The sequence below is a fragment of the Moschus berezovskii genome, chromosome 16 (genome assembly GCF_049115385.1).
Source record: "Moschus berezovskii isolate FMDL1 chromosome 16, NW_MosBer_1.0, whole genome shotgun sequence".
NCBI classification, from domain to species: domain Eukaryota; kingdom Metazoa; phylum Chordata; class Mammalia; order Artiodactyla; family Moschidae; genus Moschus; species Moschus berezovskii.
In genome coordinates this window covers 15,426,092-15,445,982 of record NC_142475.1, presented here as the reverse complement: position 1 = coordinate 15,445,982, position 19,891 = coordinate 15,426,092, and the positions used below count along the sequence as shown (strand labels likewise).

Here is a 19,891-nt window from a genome sequence, read left to right as displayed (position 1 = left end):
TTTGCCTTCAGTTTCATGGTTCGCATTCACTCCCCCCGTTCCCAAGTCAAGCTGCCCTCCCGCACATCAGGGAGTGGCCACGCCATTCCTTGGGGGGCAGAGGTGTGCCATATCCTATCCCATCTTTGTCCCTGACACGTTCTGCAAAATCAGGAAAGCGGAGGGGGAGGATGCTAGACTCGGGGTTGATGCCCTTAGCAAAACAGGATCTCTTACGGGCGAAGACCAGGAGGTTTCTATTTCAGAGCCCGAGAGAGCAGTGAATGCTGACCACTAGGGGAGGCCCAGTGTCTGTGTGTGTGGGGAGGGGACAGTGTGTGAGTGTGTGTGTCTATGGGCATGTGTGTGTATCAGAAAGTATGTGTGGGGGCAAGAGAGAGAGGCAGGGAGTAGGTGCAGAGATAGCTAATACCAAGAGGCGCATGTATGCTCTTCTGGCTCAGTGTGGGGTGGTTCATTCCAAAAGCAGCCGCGTCAGAAACCCAACTGCATAATCACTGCTGTTGATCTAGGAATCAGGCATTTCTAGCTCTCTCTCTCCCTGTCACACACCCACATACCTATGTCACTTCTCTTTATAGATAGATAGATGACAGATAGACATGTTTATCATATGATGGTATGTGTTTATCATCTTGAAACATTTTTAGAAAGCCCTTTAATCAGCATACTAAACGTCCCCCAGTCCTTTCCACATTTGCAGAAATCATATGTTTATGTCACTATGGTAACAGATTCTCGGGAGACTAAAGACATAGAGGGCCCAGCATCACGGGGTCATCGCTTATAGCACCGTAAAGATTCTGAACTCTCAGAACAGAGCTTCTGGTTCCTCTGTTCTCTTGTCATTTCAGATGCTGAGGCAACCAGACACATAGCAGTTCTCTCAGTTGCCTTCGGAGGGGATCAGATTTTAGGGGCTGGCCAACAGGACACAAATATGAAACACAGTTCTGGAGGGATTTCTCTGGAGGTCTAGTGGTTAAGACTTTTTATTTCACTACATAGGCACAGATTTGATCTCTGGTTGGGGAACTAAGATCCTGCATGCCATGGAGCAAAAAACCCAGGTATTTGGAGAACCACTTCATGGAGTGACAGTTGTGGGAAGGCTTTCCTTCATCGCATACCTATAATTCACGTATATTCATCACCACGCCTTCTTCTCACAAAGATCAGCATTAACATTCCCATTTTATGGATGAGGAGACTGAACCTCAGAAAGGTCACGTGGCCTAAGTACCCACTCGGTCAGCACCAGGGCCAGGTCTATGAAGCCAGGTCTATGCCAAAACCACCATCTTGCCACTGGCCAGCCTTCCTGTTACCCCCGAATCCTCGGCTTTCCAGAGCCCACGTTCAGAACCAGGCCCATTCCTCTATATCTTATGTGTTTTCAGGACCTTTCCTTTCTCTTGGAGAAAGAAAAAAACCTGCCTGAAGGAAACACATTCACTGGGAGGGAAACACAGACCTCTGACATCTTGTATTTCTTATCTCCTGATTCCATCTCTCTTTTGTGCCAGCTTCCACCTTCCACAAACCTGCTCTTCTTCCCAAGGTGCCAGGCAGGGGAGCATCATTAACACAGCTCAGCAGACAGACCCAGGAAAACATTCTCACAACACCCTTGGCTGGTAAGTCCAACCAGGACCTTTTCAGATGAAAACTGACACTCTTGCTTATTGGTGAAAAGTCAGGAGCTTCAGATTAAATGGAAAGTTTTGCAATAGAAGAGGTTTTCATTTCACTTGAAAACCAATGTACAACCACATCCTCAATGCAGGATGACTCCCTGCCAACGAGATGCCCTCTCCCCCAGCACACCCAAAGTGGGCACCCAGGGCGGGCCCCACCCCCATTGGAGGCCCGCCCTCGACCACCTCGGCCTGTTTCTGGGGAGGAGCCCCACCTCCCCACCCCCCCGACCCATCACTCACCCAGGAGGGCCGTCTGAGGGTGGGTCCGAGCATGTCTCCCTCTGGAGATGGACCTGGGAGGAGGCCGCCGCTCCCTGGCCTCGGCAGGGAGGAGGAGGGTCGGTCCAAAGAGGAGCAGAAAGCAGCCCACCAGCATCTTTTCCATCTTCAAGAAGAGGAAGAGGGGCTAGGCTGTGACAAAGACAAAGTGGGAGAGGGCTGGGTGAGGTTTCCGGGTCTCCCTGAACCCAACGGCCGTAGACCCCCACCTCCCCCGCCCCTGCCTTTCCCCAGTCAGACGGCTGCTGGCACTTAAAATGCCATTTGTGTGTGTGACCCTCGAACCCCACTGGCAGGTTCTTGAATGGTCTGAGCAGGGCATGCATAGTTGGAATTTTTCGCCCCTTTGGTCACCATGAGACTGAACGGAAAACTTGGGGGGAAAAAAATCTACCCTGAAGATTCTTTTCAATCAAGTTTATTTTCAGTTATTTGTAGTCACATTCTATATCCTGGATTTGAAAAAGGGAAAACTCCACCCGAGGAGTCCAAGTAACAATATTTTCTTAGTCTAATAATGGTGGATGGCAGGAATTAATCTGTATGTTTCCCAAGGAAGGAATTCACATACAGTTGCATAAGTTAACATGACTTAGCCTCCCAGCCTCCCTGCCTCACACATGCCTCTGTTAAGAGGGAGCCTGGTTCAGTGGTTAAAGGCTTGAACTGCCAGGCTCTGAATCCTGGCTCTGAAACTTGCTAACTGTGTGCGACCTTGGGCAAGCTACTTAACCTCCCCATGCCATGTGGGAATATGGGATAATATTAGCTAATTGGGTGACTTAATCCACATAACTGATGCATTCAGGATAGTGTCTGGCACACATGGGGAGGTGGGGACAAGTGTGCAAGCAGAAGTGTTAGGAGACCAGAGAACAGGATTTAGTGCAACGTTGAGCAAGAAGCTCTCGGATGCAGAAAGAATTTTAGCCCTTAGTTGAGTTTCGGATATCCATAGAAGCGAGGGAATTTCAATTGGAGTTGCACATGCTTGACCAGACTTGAACTGTTTTCTGTGCTGGTCTGCAGAGTAGCTGCTGTTGAAGGCTCTGGAGAAAAGATTCTGAGCCGGGAAGTGACGTGATCAGATCCCGGCCTTCCCAGGCTGGCCATTCTCAGTGCCTCCCGTGGGATGAGAAAGGCACTTGCCATGTGATGAATGACATGGACTCGTCTGCCTGGCAAACCCTCACGGACAAGGCAATGTCCTGGGACTAGGTTTAAATTGTTTTTCTTCTAGTTTCAGTCATCACAACGGATGTCATAAGCAATTGATTAATTTACACAAATTAGTGGGGAGGAGGGAATATTTAAGGAGGAACACATTTAAGGAAGATCATCTGCCTGTAAAGTTTCTTTACTAAGTCCTCACCTTGTGCTTGGCCATTTCACCCAGTTGATTTCATCTAATCCTCATACCAATCAGGATTACTGTTTCTGCTTTTTAGAGATGAGGAAACTGAGGTTCAGAGAAGTTTAGTAACTTGACTGAGCTCACCCAGCTAAAATAAGTAGCAAAGACAGGATTCAAACCCAGGGTAAGCAGCTAATTTACCAATTCACCAATTAACAGAAAACTTGGCTAGCTGCAAGTCAAGTCCCCAAAAGTCAATTCATGAAAGGCCATAGCTGTTTCACTGTCAGAGTAGAGGGATCAGGGCAGGACAAGGGCAGGGATCACTTCCCAAAACGTGGGAAAAAAAAAACAAAACACCTTAATAATTCAGTGAACTGTTTGTTCAGCAAGCTGCTTTCAGGAATTGACCTAGAGATGAACCTAGGCCTGTTGACCTTCAAAGACCACAGTTTTTCACACTTGCTCTGTTGCACTAGCTCACTTTTCACTCTGCCTTAAGGTTCCATTAAAAATAGTAGATGTTTTTTCAGTGCTTACTATGTGCCAGGCATTGAGCCAAGTGTTTTAAATGTATTAAGCCATTTAATTCTTACAGTAAGTAAAGAAGTTAAATAATTTACCTAAGGTTATGCAGGCGATAAAGGGGCAAAGCTCCATTGCTAGTTTATTATGGATAACTACTGCCCACCCCTTATAACAAAACTCTTTACTAACTGGTCCCTTTTCATAGCTTAACCTGTGAGGTTTCTTTTTAGAAAAGGAAGAAAACTTAAAAGATTTTCCCTCTTTCTCTGATCCTAAACCTACTGTTTATTTCAAGTTTCCTTGGTTTTATCAATTCTAAGTGTATTATGTCATTTATATGTGATTTATTATTTTAGTGATGGTCTCCTTCTTCCCATATGCACAAAGTCCACATTTATTTCTTTCAAAATATACACAAGATGCTCTCAAGGGTCCATATCCATCCCAACACATCTGCAATTAAATCCAAACATTGAGAACACGTTGTGGTGGATAATTGTCATTTTCAAAAAACAAACACCATTTCATGTGGCTTGGGTTTACTGTGGATTTTAAGAGGTGTTTGCATTTTCGAGTTGCCATTGCTAACCAGAAGGCCCTGGAGATATGTGAGGGATAGGGAGTTGAGAATAAATAGAACTGGACTTCCCTGGTGGTCCAGGGGTTAAGAATCTGACTGCCAATTCAGGAGACATGGGTTCAGTCCCTGCTCTGGGAAGATCCCACTTACCGAGGGATGACTAAGCCTGAAAGCTGAGTGACTGCTGAAACCCAAGCACCTGAGAGCCCGTGCTCCACAACAAAAGCGGCCACCGCACCGGGCAAGGAGAAGCCCATGCACCAAAAACAAAGGGTGCGACTGGAGAAAGCTCACCCCAACCAGAGACAGCCCGCAAGCAGCAACTAAGACCCAGGGCCACCATGATAAATAAATTTTTAAAACAAGAACAAACAGAACTAAACATTTCCAGTTGTCTAACCCTGAGCAGGTTACTTTACCTCTCTCTGCCACAGTTTCCTCACCTTTAAACTGGGGATATTAAAGACACCTGGTTGTTGTATGAATTAAATGAGCTCAAATATATAAAGCACACAGAATGAGGTGGCAGGTGGGAGGGAGGTTCAAAAGGAAGGGGACATGTGTATACTTATGGCAGATTCATGTTGAAACATGGCAGAAACCAACACAGTATTGCAAGACAATTATCCTCCAATTAAAATGAAATAAATTAAAAAAAATAAAGCACATAGAATACTGCCTGGTACAAAGTAAGTGTCCAAAAAGTGACAGCTACTTCTTATTATTATTATCATTATGCAATCAAACCAATTAATATGAAGTGCACATTGTTAATTTTGTCATATTGCACCATTTAATGTACCTTATATTAACTTTGATGCTGACATATGACTACTGTAATAAAACAACGACACACAAATCCATAATTTAAAAATACAAGTTAGTATCTTAAAGTTAAATACTTTAAGATAAAGTATTTTAAATAAACTGTCTTTCTACAGAATGAAATATTGCCACTTACAGCAACATGGATGGACCTAGAGATCCTCATACTAAGGTGAAGTCAGAAAGAGAAAGACAAATATCACATGATACCACTCATACGTGGCATTTAAGATATGACAGAGGGAATGTGTCTACGAAACAAAGAGACCCACAAACAGAGAGAACACACTTGTGGTTGCCAACGGGGAGGGGAGTGGAAGAGTTTAGGATTAGCAGATGCAAACTATTGTATATAGGATGGATAAACAACAAGGTCCTACTGTACTGCACAAGGAACTACAGTCAATATCCTGTGATAAACTATAATGGAAAAAAATATGAAAAAGAATGTATGTATAACTGAGTCACTTTGGGCAGAGTAGAAATTAGCACAACGTTGTGAATCAACTATGCTTTGATAAAATAAATTTTAAAAATTCCTTTTTCAAAATGCAATGGTACAGCAAGTCACAGTCTGGTAGAAAAGATTTCCAAGACATATATCCTTATATGTCTGTATATCTAATATACCATTTATATTCCAGACATAAATTCCTATAACAACAGAAACAACCCACTTGAAAATGTGCAAAATATTTGAACAGTCACATCACCAAAGAAGACGTTCAGATAACAAATAAACATATGAGAAAATGTTCAACATTCTCAGTCATTAGAAAAATGCAAATTAACAATCACAATGACAGGGATTTCCTCGGTGGTCCAGTGGCTAAGACTCTGCACTTCCAATGCAGGGGGCCTGGGTTCAATCTCCGCTCAGGAAACTAGATCTCGAATTCTACAACTAAAGATCCTGAGTGCCACAATGAAGACCGAAGATCCCTCAAGCTAAAACTAACATTCCATGCAGCCAAAATAAATAAACATTAAAAAAAAAAATCACAATGATATTCCATGACAAATTCACCAGAATATCTAAAATTAAAAAGACTGATATAACCAAGCATTGACAAAATTGTAAAAAACTGGAATTCTAATATGTTGCTGGTAAGAATGCAAAATGATACAGTCATTTAGGGAAACAATATAGGAGTTGCTCATATAGTTCAACATATATTTCCCAAATGAGACAACACAAGGTGACCAACTGGCCTGGTTTGCCTAGAATTGCCTGTGTTTTAGCACTGAAAGACTTTCATCCCAGAAAATTCAGCCCTGGGCAACTGGGCCAACCAGCAACCTACATATTTACCCAAAAGATATAAAAACACATCCACACAAAGACATACTCAGATGCTCATAGAAGCTTTCTTTGTGAAAGCTAAAAACTGGGAACACAAATGTCCATATATTAATGAACAGATAAACTGGTACATCCATAAAATGGACTAATACCAATTAATGGAATGATATACTGGATGAATCTCAAACTAATTAGGCTAAGTGAAAGTAGCCAGACACAAAAAGAATACACACAGAACAATTTCATTTATGTGACATCCAACAAAGGGATAACAGAAAGAAAATCAATGGTTCTGATTTGATCTCAGGGGATTGGATGGGAAAAGAGGGTCAGCTACATCTACTTCTGCTTCACTGACTACGCTAAAGGCTTTGACTGTGTGGATCACAGCAAACTGTGGAAAATTCTTAAAGAGATGGGAATATCAGACCACCTGACGTGCCTCTTGCAGGTCAAGTAGCAACAGTTAGAACCAGACATGAAAAAATGGACTGGTTCAAAATTAGGAAAGGAGTACATCAAGGCTGTATACTGTCACCCTGCTTATTTAACTTACATGAAGAGTACATCATGCGAAATGCAGGACTGGATGAAGCACAAACTGGAATCAAGAGTGCCGGGAGAAATATCAATAACCTCAGATATGCAGATGACACCACCCTTATGACAGAAAGAGAAGAGGAACTGAAGAGCTTCTTGATGAAGGTGAAAGAGGAGAGTGAAAAAGCTTGCTTAAAACAATATTCAAAAATGAAGATCATAGCATCTGGTCCCATCACTTCATTGCAAATAGATGGGGAAACAATGGAAACAGTGAGAGGCTTTATTTTCTTGGGCTCCAAAATCACTGCAGATGGTGACTGAAGCCATGAAATTAAAAGATGTTTGCTCCTTGGAAGAAAAGCTGTGACAAACCTAGACAGCGTATTTAAAAGCATGAGACATTACCTTGCCAACAAGGTCCACCTAGTCAAAGGTTTGATTCTCCAGTAGTCATGTATGAATGTGAGAGTTGGACGTTAGAGAAGGCTGAGTACTGAAGCACTGATGCTTTTGAGCTGTGGTGCTGGAGAAGACACCTGAGAGTCCCTTGGACTGCAAGGAGATCCAACCAGTCCATCCTAAAGGAGATCAATCCTGAATATTCATTAGAGGAACTGATGCTGAAGCTCCAATACTTCGGCCACTTGCTGTGAAGAGCTGACTCGTTGGAAAAGACCCTGATGCTGGGAAAGATTGAAGGCGGGAGGAGAAGGGGACGACAGAGGACCAGATGGTTGGATGGTATCACTGACTCAATGGACATGAGTTTGAGCGAACTCCAGGAGTTGGTGATGGGCAGGGAGGCCTGGCGCGCTGCAGTCCATGGGGTCGCAAAGAGTCAGACACGACTGAGTGACTGAACAACACAGAGGCAGGAGGGAAATTTGGGGGGTGACGTGAGTATTCGCCGTGATTGTGGTAGAGGTTACATGGCTCTATACATTTTCAGCGCCCATCAAATTATACACTTAAAACTGAAGTTTTTTTTTTTTTTTAAATATTTATTTTTTACTTCATCAGGTGTTAGTTGCCCATGGCATGTGGAGTCTTAGTTCCCTGACCAGGGATCAAACCTGTGTCCCCTGCATTGCAAGGCAGATTCTTAACCACAAGACCACCAGGGAAGATCCCAAAGTGGAGAATTTTATTGTTTAAGTCTGACTTCAAAAAAGTTGTTGAAAAAAAAATCTAAAGAAATAGAGGAAAGGATACTGTATACAAGTCAACATAAAACCAGTATGGCAGTATTAATATCTGACAAGGTAGACCTTTTTAAACAATTCAATGGCAGTGAAACAAGAAAAGATAAGTCAGTACATGTAGCCCACATTAATCATTGTTTCTCAGTGTGGCATTTATAACTGCTAGCATTTGAAGAACAGAAGGCAGAGCCAATTCTCACCAGAAAATGGAATGATGTTTGAGAAACAGTTCCCTTCATAGAGGGGCATATGAGAAGAATTGTTGTACTGAAAAATAGAGGTTAATTCAATCAGAATAGATTCCATGAAGCATTTTGTGGGCATGGAAAGAATATTAAAAAAAAAAAAAAGTTTTGACTTTTGTTCTAGCAATTTCTCTCCTCTCCATGAGACAATGAGTCTTTTCTTTTAGCTTTACCAAGAGGGTGGAGGAGAGAGAGAGAGGAGATTGTTCTGACCATCTTAGCTATAACTTCTTCTAAGCATCGCTGTTCCAAGTCAATTGACAGGCGCCTAGAATCTCACGGGAGCCAACACTACATGCCAGGGGCCTTGAGTGGAGAGGCCTGGCTCTGTCTCAACATGCCTTGTGACCTCAGTTAGGTGATTTAACTTTCTGGGCTTTAACTAGTCAGCTATAAAATGAGAGGCGTGACCTGGAAGCCACGTTTCCCAGCCTAAACCAGATCACAGGCCAGGACAACGCTGCTCTCCTGAGGAAGCCTGGGCCTGACACCCTCCCAGGCCTTAAACCCTGCCCCTGGATGAGAAAGGGGCTCTAGTATTTTCCAAGTGCCTATTACAGGCCAGGCAGTGAGCAGGGCACTTTGTGTATTATTATCTCATCTGGTCCCACAACCATTCTGTGAGGTGGACTAGCTCCCAATTCCTTGGGTGGGACACCAAGAGCCACAGATGGAAAGATGCTCCCCCAGGGCCTCAGAGCTAGTTAAGTGACAAAGCCCAGATTCTACCCTGTCATCTCTCAGGCAGCCAGCCTACTTGCTAAAAAAAGAGATTTTGCGTCCCCTCCTCCGTGCCGAAAGTTCTTAGACATCAGACACAATCGTTTTGTCCCTCGCAGGCGGCTGCTCCATTGGCACAGCTCGGGTCCACGCTAACCGCTACTGTGTCCGCCGGGAATCTGTCACACAGGACGGCCCCAACAGCCTTCCTGCCGGTCCCCCACCTCAGGCCGGAACCCCGCTCCCACAGGACCGGCGAGTGGAGCCCAGCTTCTGCGGGGACGGACTCCGGGTCACCGTGACCAGGACACTCTCAGTATTCGACGCTGAGATGCTGACCTGATGTTGACTGTGGTTTTCGCCCCGTGGTCAAGGCCTGCTTGCCAGCCCGGCCTTTCCAGGCACAGACTCGAGTCCTCTCATGGAAGGGTAACTCCACGGTCAAGGGTAACAGGAGCCTTGGCCTCAGCTCCCATTGTCTTCCTCGAGTCACTTTCACATCCAAGGGCGGACGCTTCCTCGCGTCTGCCGGTTCCCTGCTCCAGACCTCCAGCAGGCCCTGCCGCTGCAGCAATGCTCGAGGTTCTGGGTTTCTCACCCAGACTCCTCCAGAAGCTTTGGAACTGCTCTCACCGCCTGGGGTCCTGCCCCTTCCCTGCTCGGTTTCCAGCTGCAACCTCACAGCTTACCGTCCACGCTCAAGGCCCACTGGCTGCCCTCCAACCACGGCAGCCCCACACGCACCCTAGCTCCTTGACTGCTGCCAGAAGAACTCAGATTCCTGTCCTAGCTGGGTGCCTACATTCACGTTGGTCCCTCAGTCCAGTCTACCTTCTACACAGTCATCAAAACTGCCTGGGAGGACCAGTGTTTAGGGCTCCATGCTTTCCCCTGCCAGGGCTCTGGGTTCGGTCCCTGGTAGGGGAACTAAGATCCCCCATGCTATGTGGTGCAGCTAAAAATAAACCGAAACAAAACCGCATTCATTCCTCAAGTTTCAGCTCAGACATCAGCCACTGTCCGGAATGTTCTCTGATTTTCCCAGCGAGGATTGATGTTCCTACACCCTCCTAACAATGGGTTGGCTGTCCACTCTGGCCCTGGGTTTCTTTTTCTTGCTTCCATATCTGCCCCCCTGACTAGACTCTGAGCGGTTCCATGAAACCACACCTTGTCATCTCCGTATCCTGGATGCTGAATTTTGTAAATGAACTTTTAGAAACTAGGTAAATGCTGAATAAACACATTTATTGATCAGCAAAAGATCAATAAATGTTGAATCAAATTGGCCCGAGTTCGGCACCCAACATCTTGACAAGGCTAAGCTGGTCATCAACATATGATGTTTGCCAGGATGGGGCGACCCCAAAGGCTCTACCTTGTGATGATAGGAACCTCTCCCCCAGATTTCTTGGCCATGTTGAACACATGACTGTTAAATGGTATCGATGAAATATCAAATATCTAGTTGTAATAATTAAAAGTATCCATTTCATCATACATGCATATTCAAAACATTTCAAATTGAAAAATATAGATTAGTTTAGCAATAATGCTTTATTCATTAAAAATGTTTCATAAAAGTGTTTTTCATAAAACAGTGGTTTTTTTCTCACTTCATAAAACAGTTTTCAAATGCTTGCCTTTCCAACATCAGTATTTCATCAAACTAAAGATGTTTTTTGAGTCTTCTGCCACCTTCACTTCTGTTTAAGCTGTGTGAGATACAGTACTTTCTGAATCGATATATGATGTTGTCACTGGAAATTTCATCTCAGGCCACCGGCTCCCACTTATGTAACATGAGGACAGATGGGTTTTTTAATGTCCTGGAAACATAAATTCACCACCTCTGCATCTTATTCATCACGTTGCTCTTAAGGTATTGTATCCAGTATCATCCAACACTTGTAACTGTGAAATTGTGTCCAGAAGAATAATGACTAAGTTTGAATTGATTTTTCTTTTACTGTTTTGGTCAGTTGGCTTCTATGAGTATTACCCAAAATTAGTACATTGACTGAGGACATTTCAAGCCAACGTTCCATCCCAAATTATGTTCAATATATTTGACAGAGCTCCCCCTACCTTGAGAGATCCTGCAAGGGCTAAAACAGAGCAAAGTCCTCTTTTCCAAGGGATCATTTTCTGGGAGAAAATATCCTCACCTCATATTTTGGTATACAGGGCACTCCTACTTTTCTTTTTTCTTTTCTCCCTTCCAGACAAGCAAGCACCACATTCTACCATGTGATGTCTCTCATGCCTTCTCCCCTTTCCATCCATACCAAGGTCACAGCCCTAGACCTGCCCTTATTCACACTGGAGAGACTACAAAGGACTTGGCAGACTTTGCTGCATTCCAGCATTTCCCCTCCTCCTTTAGTAACAGAATCTCCCTTATTCACGTGACACGAGTGGAATGAAGACCCGCCCTTCTTCCCCATCAGGTGACTATACACGGGTCAGGGGGAGAGAAGTCAACGCTGCGTGCACAACTTCAGAGAAGTGTCCTTAAAGGAGAGGCGCTGAGGGCCGATTGTGGAGTGCTAGAAATGTTCTGTGGAGTACTCTGCGCTTACTCATTAATGAAATTAATGACTACTCAATTAATGAAAAATAATCCATCTATGTCCCTGATTAGTGCACTTTCTTATATGTCAGCTTCAGTAAAATGTTTACTTAGAAAACAGGTAATGCTAAGTTAGAATAGCAGTTACCTTTGGGGGAGGTGATAATTAATCGGGGGTACAAGGGGGGCTTCTGGGGTGCCAATCTGAGAGGTGGTCACATAAGAGTGTTCATTTTGCAAAAGATCCATTGAACTGTTCCCTTATGGGTTTTTTGCATCATTTTCTGTGTGCTTTTGATTATAAGTTTACTTGATAAATGAAGTGTGTGCGGTACTACTCCTGCCCCCCTTGCTCCCAGATCATCCCATGGACAAAGGGATTCAGGGAGAGATGTGAGCTGCAGCAGAGATTTTGGAGGAAGTTTAATGGGTGTTCTCTCTCAAATGGGCTACTGTGCACACACTGGAAGGGGTGTTAATAACAATAAAGCTGTACTGGTGGTCCTGACCTAGAGCTTCTTCTTAAGCCCTGGGATGTGCAAAATAATGTCCCTCCAAAGATGTCCATGTCCTCTAATCCCCCGAATTTGTGGATATGTTACATTACACAGCAAAGGGGAATTGCAGTTGCTAATCAGCTGACTTTTAAAATGGGGAGCTACTGTATATCAACTATATCTCAATTAAAAAAATAGGAGAAAAAAAACCAGGGAGAGTATCCTGAATTATCCAGGTGAGCCCAATGCAGTCGTCAAGGTCCTCAAAAACGTAAGAGGGAAGCAGCATGAGGAGTACTCAGCCTGACACGGCTGGCTTTGCAGAGGCAGTAAGCCAAGCCATGAGGAGGGATTCTAGAAGCCAGAAAAAGCAAGGAAATGGATTCTTCCCTAAAGCCTCCAGAAGGAACGATAACACCCTGTAAGAACTATTTCAGACTCGTGACTTCCAGAAACAGAAGATAAGAGACTTTTTAAAATTGAAATATAGTTCGCTTACCATGTTGTGTTAGTTTCAAGTGCATAGCAAGGTGATTCAGTTATACATACATGTATGTTTACATGTTTAATTCTCTTTCAGATTTTTCCATTATCTGCTATTATGAAATATTGAGTATTGATCCCTGGTCTGTACACTAGATCCTTGGTGTTCAGCTAGTTTGTATTTAGTAGTGTGTGCATTATTCCTTGGAGAAGGCAATGGCAAGCCACTCCAGTACTCTTGCCTAGAAAATCCCATGGATGGAGGAGCCTGGTAGGCTGCAGTCCGTGGGGTCGCTAAGGGTCGGACACGACTGAGCGACTTCACTTTCACACATTGGAGAAAGAAATGGCAACCCACTCCAGTGTTCTTGCCTGGAGAATCCCAGGGACGGGGGACCCTGGTGGGCTTCTGTCTATGGGGTCACACAGAGTCGGACACGACTGAAGTGACGCAGCAGCAGCAGCAGCAGCAACGTTATTCCTAATCTACCTCTCCCCACTCACCCACTGACCCCTTTGGTAACCAGAGGTTTATTTCCTGTCTCTTTCTCTGTTTCTGTTTTGTATCATTCGTATCATGTTGTGAGATTCCACATATAAGTGATATCACATGATATTCGTCCTCTGTGTGACTTACTTCACTTAGTATGATAATCTCTAGGTCCATCCATGATGCTGAAATTGGCATTATTCCATTCTTTTTTATAGCTGAGTAATTCAGCTAGATATACCACATCTTCTTTGCCCATTCACTTGTCAGTGGACATATAGGTTGCATAAACTTGTTTTATGTCACTGAGTCTGTGGTAAGTTACTACAGCATCAATGGAAAACTGATACAGACATTGTCTAGGGAATCTCAGAAAGGTGGTGATATGCTCAGAGATCTCGGGGATGGGGGCATTCTTTATGTTTCACTGAAATGGAGAAGGACAGGAATTAGAAAAATCAGAAAACACTGTTGATGGAGAAAAGGAGACCATTCTGAGGGGCCAGTGTTAAGGTTTGTCACAGAAAGGGGAAAACTGAAAGTAGCAACTTGAGAATTACGTTTGAAGAAACCCAGGGCTCACAAAAGATTTGACCCTTAGTCTTGACCCCTGTGGTCTGGAGCATCTCATCTTTTAGACAAGTGAAAACAAACTCACCTAACTGGGAAGGTGTCAGGATAAGCCCTAAACAGAAATGAGATAAAATCCTTTGATCGACATCATTTTCTCTAATAGTAACTGTTTATTAGAATAATGCCCCCAAAGATGTCTATGACCTAATCACCCCAGAATCTGTGAATATGTTTTTGCCTTTTGTGGCAAAAGGGATTTTGTAGATGTGATTAAGGATATCGAGATGGAGAAAGTAGCCTGGATTATCCAAGTCGGCCCCAAGTAAGTACAAGGGTCTTTATAAGAAAGAGAAGTGGGGAGGGAGAGGAGCGGGCGAGAAGCGGGAAGGAAGGGGAGAACTGGAAGCCGCTATGCTTCGAAGATGGAACAAAAGTCCAGGAGCCAAGAAACACAGGCAGCTTTCAGAAGCCAGAAAAGGCAAGAGAACAGATTTCCCCCGGAGCCTCCAGAAGGAACACAGCCTTGCCGACACCTTGATGTTAGCCCAGTGAGACCCATTTCAGACTTCTGACCTGCAGAACTGAAAGACAATAAATCTGTGCTGCTTTAAGCCCTAAGTTTGTAGCAGTATGGTACAGCAGCAATAAGAAACTAGTACAGTAAACTAAAATAGCAGTGGGGTATTCCAGTGGGGAGTGAGCCACAGCCCCCAGTGGTAAAGTTTTCTCTGACAAGACTCTTAAAAGAACTTTTTGAAAAATGTTAGCTAGTTCACCTGCTCAACCACTGCTTTTACATGCAGATAGTTCGATATAAATATTATTTTCAACCAGTTCACTCTGAACATTATTACATACTACCCACCGGCAGGTTAATTCACAGTTAATTAACTCATTTAACCCTTATGACAACACTATGACACAGATGGCGTCATCCCATTTGATGGATGACATAACTGAGGCTCAGATAACAAAAATCATAAGTAATTAATATTGAGCACTGACTCTGAGCTAGGTATTGCACTAAGCATTTTGATGTGTGTTAACTAATTTAATTCTCCCAACAGTCCTAGTCCCATTTACAGATGAGGAAACTGAGGCAGGGAGTCTCAGTAAGTTTTCGCAATCCTTGCAATTAATGAATGGCAGGTCTGAGACTAGAACCTCAGTCCCTCAGGTGCCAAGATCAAGGTCACACCCCACAAACACTCCTCACTGTCTGCCTCATTACGGCCCATCACTGCCAACAACCAAGGCCTCTAGATTGGAGCTCAGACCTGCCCTTCTCTCTCTCTGAGTCCCCTTCAGGGTCCTGCTGGGTAAGGCAGCGGTGGCTGTCTGCCAAGCCACATGGCAGGTTCAAAGATAACCTCATGGCTGGAGCTCCAAGTGGCAACCTGTCCTTTGGAAGGGCCTCCCTTTACTAGCAACAGCGAGGATAGCCTCCACTCTCTCGTTGGCACTTCCGCACCCTCTTCTTCTGACCCTCCTGACTTATTCCCACATGTTACAAACAGAGGAGCCCTCCAGAGTTTCCCTAAAAACAGGGAGTCCCAGAAAAGGACTCTCTCAAACGCACATGCTAAAAACCTAAAAACCAGAGGCGGCTAGTCCCGTCCCAGCGAAAGCATCAGAGACTCCGGTGCACTCGGCTGCTCTCAAACCAACTCAGCCCTGGGTCCCAGCGCGTGCCCTCCGCGGCCGCGCAGCCCCACGCCCAGCGCCCTGCAGCCCTGGTGCTCCCTCACCGCCTGTCTCTGCCCCTCCTTCATCCCCGCCCCTCCTCACCCCTTGCCTTCTCTTAGGCCCCCGCAGGAGCTGATTCTAGGGAAAATGGGGGATTTCTTTCTAGAACCTTCAATGATCCTCTTCTTCCTTCTCTATCTTTCAAGAAGCAGTCTTCGGGACTTCCCTGGTGGCTCAGTGGTAACGAATCTGCCTGCCGATGCAGGCGGCGTGGGCTCGGGTTCGATCCCTCATCTGGGAATATCCCACATGCCCTGGAGCAACGAAGCCCCAGGGCCACAACTACTGATCCTGGGCCCCAGAGCCGGGGAGCTGCAGCTACTGACGCCCGAATGCCTAGAGCCCGCGCTCCACAACAAGAGAAGCCAACAATGAGAAGTTCGTGCACCACAGCTGGAGAGTAGGCCCTGCTCTCCCCAGCTAGAAAAAAGCCCTTGCAGCAACGAAGACCCAGCATAGCCAAAAATGAATAAATTTAAAAAAGAAGAAGAAGCGATCTTCCATTCCCTCTTTAAGTCTTCAGCCTCATTTCAACTACCTCTTGCTGAACGGAGATATGTGGTGACAGTGGAGTTCAGAGCATGGCAGCCATCTGAGGGTATCTCTGAGGTGGACTCTGCAACTCTGGTCAGTGAGCTCCGGCCTCAGTGCCTCCAGGGACACTGGACTCTAGAGCCAAGGACCCTGGATTTGTCGAGAAGAGCGGCCGGCCTGAATTCTATTGGCAGTGAAAAATAAGTTGGGGCAGGTGGGGAAACAGAGGTGAAGAACCACAGATATCTATCTGCAGTCTCAACAGGGAATTCTAAGGGATCAAGCTTCCAGGTTTGAAAGGAAACTTTCCAGACCATAAACCCATCTTGGAACAGCAATATGATTTTCTGAGGCTGTCCTGTTGGAAGCAGGCAGGGAGAACTGTGCAGGCTGCTCCTGAGTGCAAAATTCCAGTTAAATACATGCGGATCATCTGCCAGCCTCAGGTATCCACTCAGAGCCTGGCTTCCTGAGTTGGAGAGGAGGTGACTGTGTTCCTAGAAAGAAATGCCTTGGTCTTCTGGAGAGTCTGGTCATGGAACTAGTCTTAAGATGCCTGGAACAGTTGTTGCTGCTGCTGCTGCTGCTAAGTCACTTCAGTCGTGTCCGACTCTATGTGACCCCATAGACGGAAGCCCACCAGGCTCCCCCGTCCCTGGGATTCTCCAGGCAAGAACACTGGAGTGGATTGCCATTTCCTTCTCCAAAGTGTGAAAGTGAAAAGTGAAAGTGAAGTCGCTCAGTCGTGTCTGACCCTTAGAGACCCCATGGACTGCAGCCTACCAGGCTCCTCCATCCATGGGATTTTCTAGGCAATAGTACTGGAGTGGCTTGCCATTGCCACTTGAATTTAATCCTCACTGCCCTGTAGGTGTGATCAACCCATTAGACAGATGAAGAAAGTGAGGCATAGAGTAGCTGGGCAACTCCAAGGTTACCAACCTGTAAGCTCCGCTCACAGCCAGGGTCTGAACCTCAGCAGGCCAACCCAGAGTCTCCGGTCTTGACCATGCCCCTCACCCCCACTCCCCCTGCAGCCTTTTGCCGGCCTCTTGGCTGCCCCGCTGCTGGAAGCCAATTAAATGCACTTGGTGAAGACACGGCCCAGCTCCCTGATTTATGACGATCTGGAATTCGGTCAGTTGGGTTTGCTCAGGGCCAGGAGTGTGTTCCCGAGAGCTATCTTCCTGTGAGTCCAGTCCCGGAGACCTTAACGGGAGGGGTGGGGGGTTTTTCTCTCCTCTCTCCATACTATCCTGGGGGTTTCTAGCAACGACCACAGAATGCCCTCACCTTTCTTTCCTTCCCCCCCCACGTAAGGAAGCTGGAGCTTTAGCTCCATAGAAAACCAAGCACAAAATGCAGATGACAGGGGCATGAAAAGACCAAGCCCGCCGAGGCGGGGAGTCGGAATCGATCCGCTCGCCGGCCGAACGGGAATCATCGCAGATCCGCGCTCCTCCAGCCTGCCTTTCCCGGGGTTCGTCCGAGCCCGGGTCCAGGCGCCCCCGCGGCGGGACACAGCGCCCCCACGGGACCCCGCGGGGTGGCTGCCGCGCGGTGCGCCCGGCGGCGCGGGGAGCGCGCGCGGAGCTCGCCCGGCCGCGGCGGCCCGACTGCCCGCAGCCTGGGGCCCCGCAGCGCCGCCGTCCCTCTCGGGCTCTGCCTGCCCCAGGGGTCGCGAGCCACGGGCCTGGGCCGAGAGGTGGTGGTCTGGGGGCGCCTGGCGGCGGGGGCCGCGCGGAGCGGCGGAGGCCGGCGCGCCAGCCTGGGGGCAGCGCCCGCGTGCGTGGGTGCCCCAGCCCTGCCTAGCTGTCCGTCTGTCGGTCGGTAGGGGTCGGTCGGTCCGCCCGCGCCTCGGGGCCGCGGGGCCAGGCAGGGGCCCCGGGGAGAGCGCGCCCCGCTCACCTGCAGCCGCCGCCGCCGGCGCCTGGGAAGCGAGACAGGGGCGCCGCCGCCCGGGTCTTCCTCGCCGGCCTCGTCGCCGCTCCGAGAGCCACGGCTCTCCTCGGGGAGACCGCGCGTGGGAGCCGGGGAAGAAGCCCGAGGCGCTGCCGCTGTCTCCTCCTTGGCCGCTTCCTCCAAGTCCCATCCCAGAGCGCTCCCCTCGCTCGCCGGCTGCCGGGGCGGCTCGGGGCCAGCGCGCGCGGGCGGGGAGGCGGCGCCGCGGAGGGTGGGGAGCGGGCCGGCGGGAGGAGGGGTGTCCTCTTTGGGGACGGGGCGGGCGCGGAGAGGGAGCGGCGCGAGGACCGCCCCACCCCGAGGGCAGCCCCGGGAACCTGGCGCCCTGGCCGCGCGTCCTGCCTGCTGCCACCTCGCTCTGCGCGAGCCCAGGCGAGGATCTGACTCCCGGGGTCGGGGGCCGCGGGCTCGGGAACAACTAGGAGCTTTGGGGGCTTGGCGGGGCGGCGAGGGGGGGCGGGTGCGATGGAGAGCATCTCCTGGAGGAAGGCAGGCGTGATAGGGTCCCGTGTCCTGAACCGAGGGGCATGATCGATCCTTCGTCGATGACGATGAAGAAGAAAGTGGCGAGAATTGGGGTAATTGGTGACAAGTGCCAGGAGCTTTCTTGGCAGTGCCCAGAGCACCGCTGCCAGTTCATATTAACAGAGCATCCACTGGCCAGAGACTTGGTCCCTGGGTGGGGAGGGGAGTCAGGATGCCAGGAGGGAAGGGAAACAGGGTTCCCACCCTGAAGGAGCAGAGAAGGTCTTGTCCAGGCCAGACTTTTGAAATTATGGGCGAAGATGTTTGCAGTTTGGTAAAGTAAGGGGAACATGACCTTAGAGGTCCCCTGGGGGATTTTGGAGGGATGCAGGAGACAGGGCTGGTCAATGAAAGGGCCTGGCACTGCCAGTCTGCCAGCTCTCCCTGCTTCTGGTCAGCTGGGGTGAGTGGAGGTCTGTTCAACAGGCTAGTGTGTTAGTTGTTCAGTCACATCTGACTCTTTGCAACCCCGTGGCCTGTAGCCTGTCAGGCTCCTCTGTTCATGGAATCCTCCAGGCAAGCATACTGGAGTGGGTTGCCATTTCCTTCTCCAGGGGATCTTCCTAACCCAGGGATTGAACCTGGGTCTCCCGACTTGTGGACAGAGTTTTACTGTCTGAGCCACCAGGGAAGCCAACAGGCTAAGGCATCTTCTAATAATCACGCCAAAATTATAACCCCAAACCTTTAACCCAGCCACTCAGTTCAGGTTTTAACAAGCTATGGGGGAGAGGCAGTAGAATTAACAAGTTTCAAAATGTCTGGTGCCAGAGTCTGATCATTTAAGTACTCTTAGCTGCCTGACACCGAACCATCACTCTTATTTGATGATTTGGTTTCTGGAATATGAATAAAAATACATGTACAAAAGCGATTCTTCAGGAAAGCTCCAGATGGGTAATTAAAATTTTAGCCATAAGGCAAGGGGTCAACATACTCAAACCATCAAGGCAGCTCAGTGGTGTAATGAAGCCAAGAAAGAATACTGGATTCCTGTTCCCTTACCCTGTACCTTAGGCACACTGGGCACTCTTGGCTGCCTGCACTGATCAGAAATAGTTTCTTTGTATGTCTTTGGGAGGAGGTAGGTGGAGGTCGGAAAGCAGAGGAAAGCCTTCAGGAAATGTTTGGTCTCTGAAGTCTTGGATCCCACAAATGAAAATTCTTCCTGAGTCTGAGCCAGTGAAAATCCCTTAGGAGCTGGGGAAGCTGAGTTACAGTGTATGGAAA

General features: G+C 47.4%; 1 protein-coding gene across 2 annotated transcripts in view; it reads right to left on the bottom strand.

The window, feature by feature from the left end:
* Positions 1-18,331, bottom strand: part of MATN2 (matrilin 2) — a 166,806-nt gene extending 148,475 nt beyond the window's left edge. For both annotated transcript variants that reach the window (XM_055431892.2, XM_055431891.2), the window contains exons 1-2: positions 18,083-18,331; positions 1,941-2,111 (exon numbers count right to left, since the gene is read on the bottom strand). In XM_055431892.2, the coding sequence (XP_055287867.2) occupies positions 1,941-2,085 (145 nt within the window). In that variant the 5' untranslated portion in view covers positions 2,086-2,111; positions 18,083-18,331. The remainder of the gene's footprint in view (positions 1-1,940; positions 2,112-18,082) is intronic.
* Between the last annotated feature and the right edge of the window lie 1,560 nt (positions 18,332-19,891).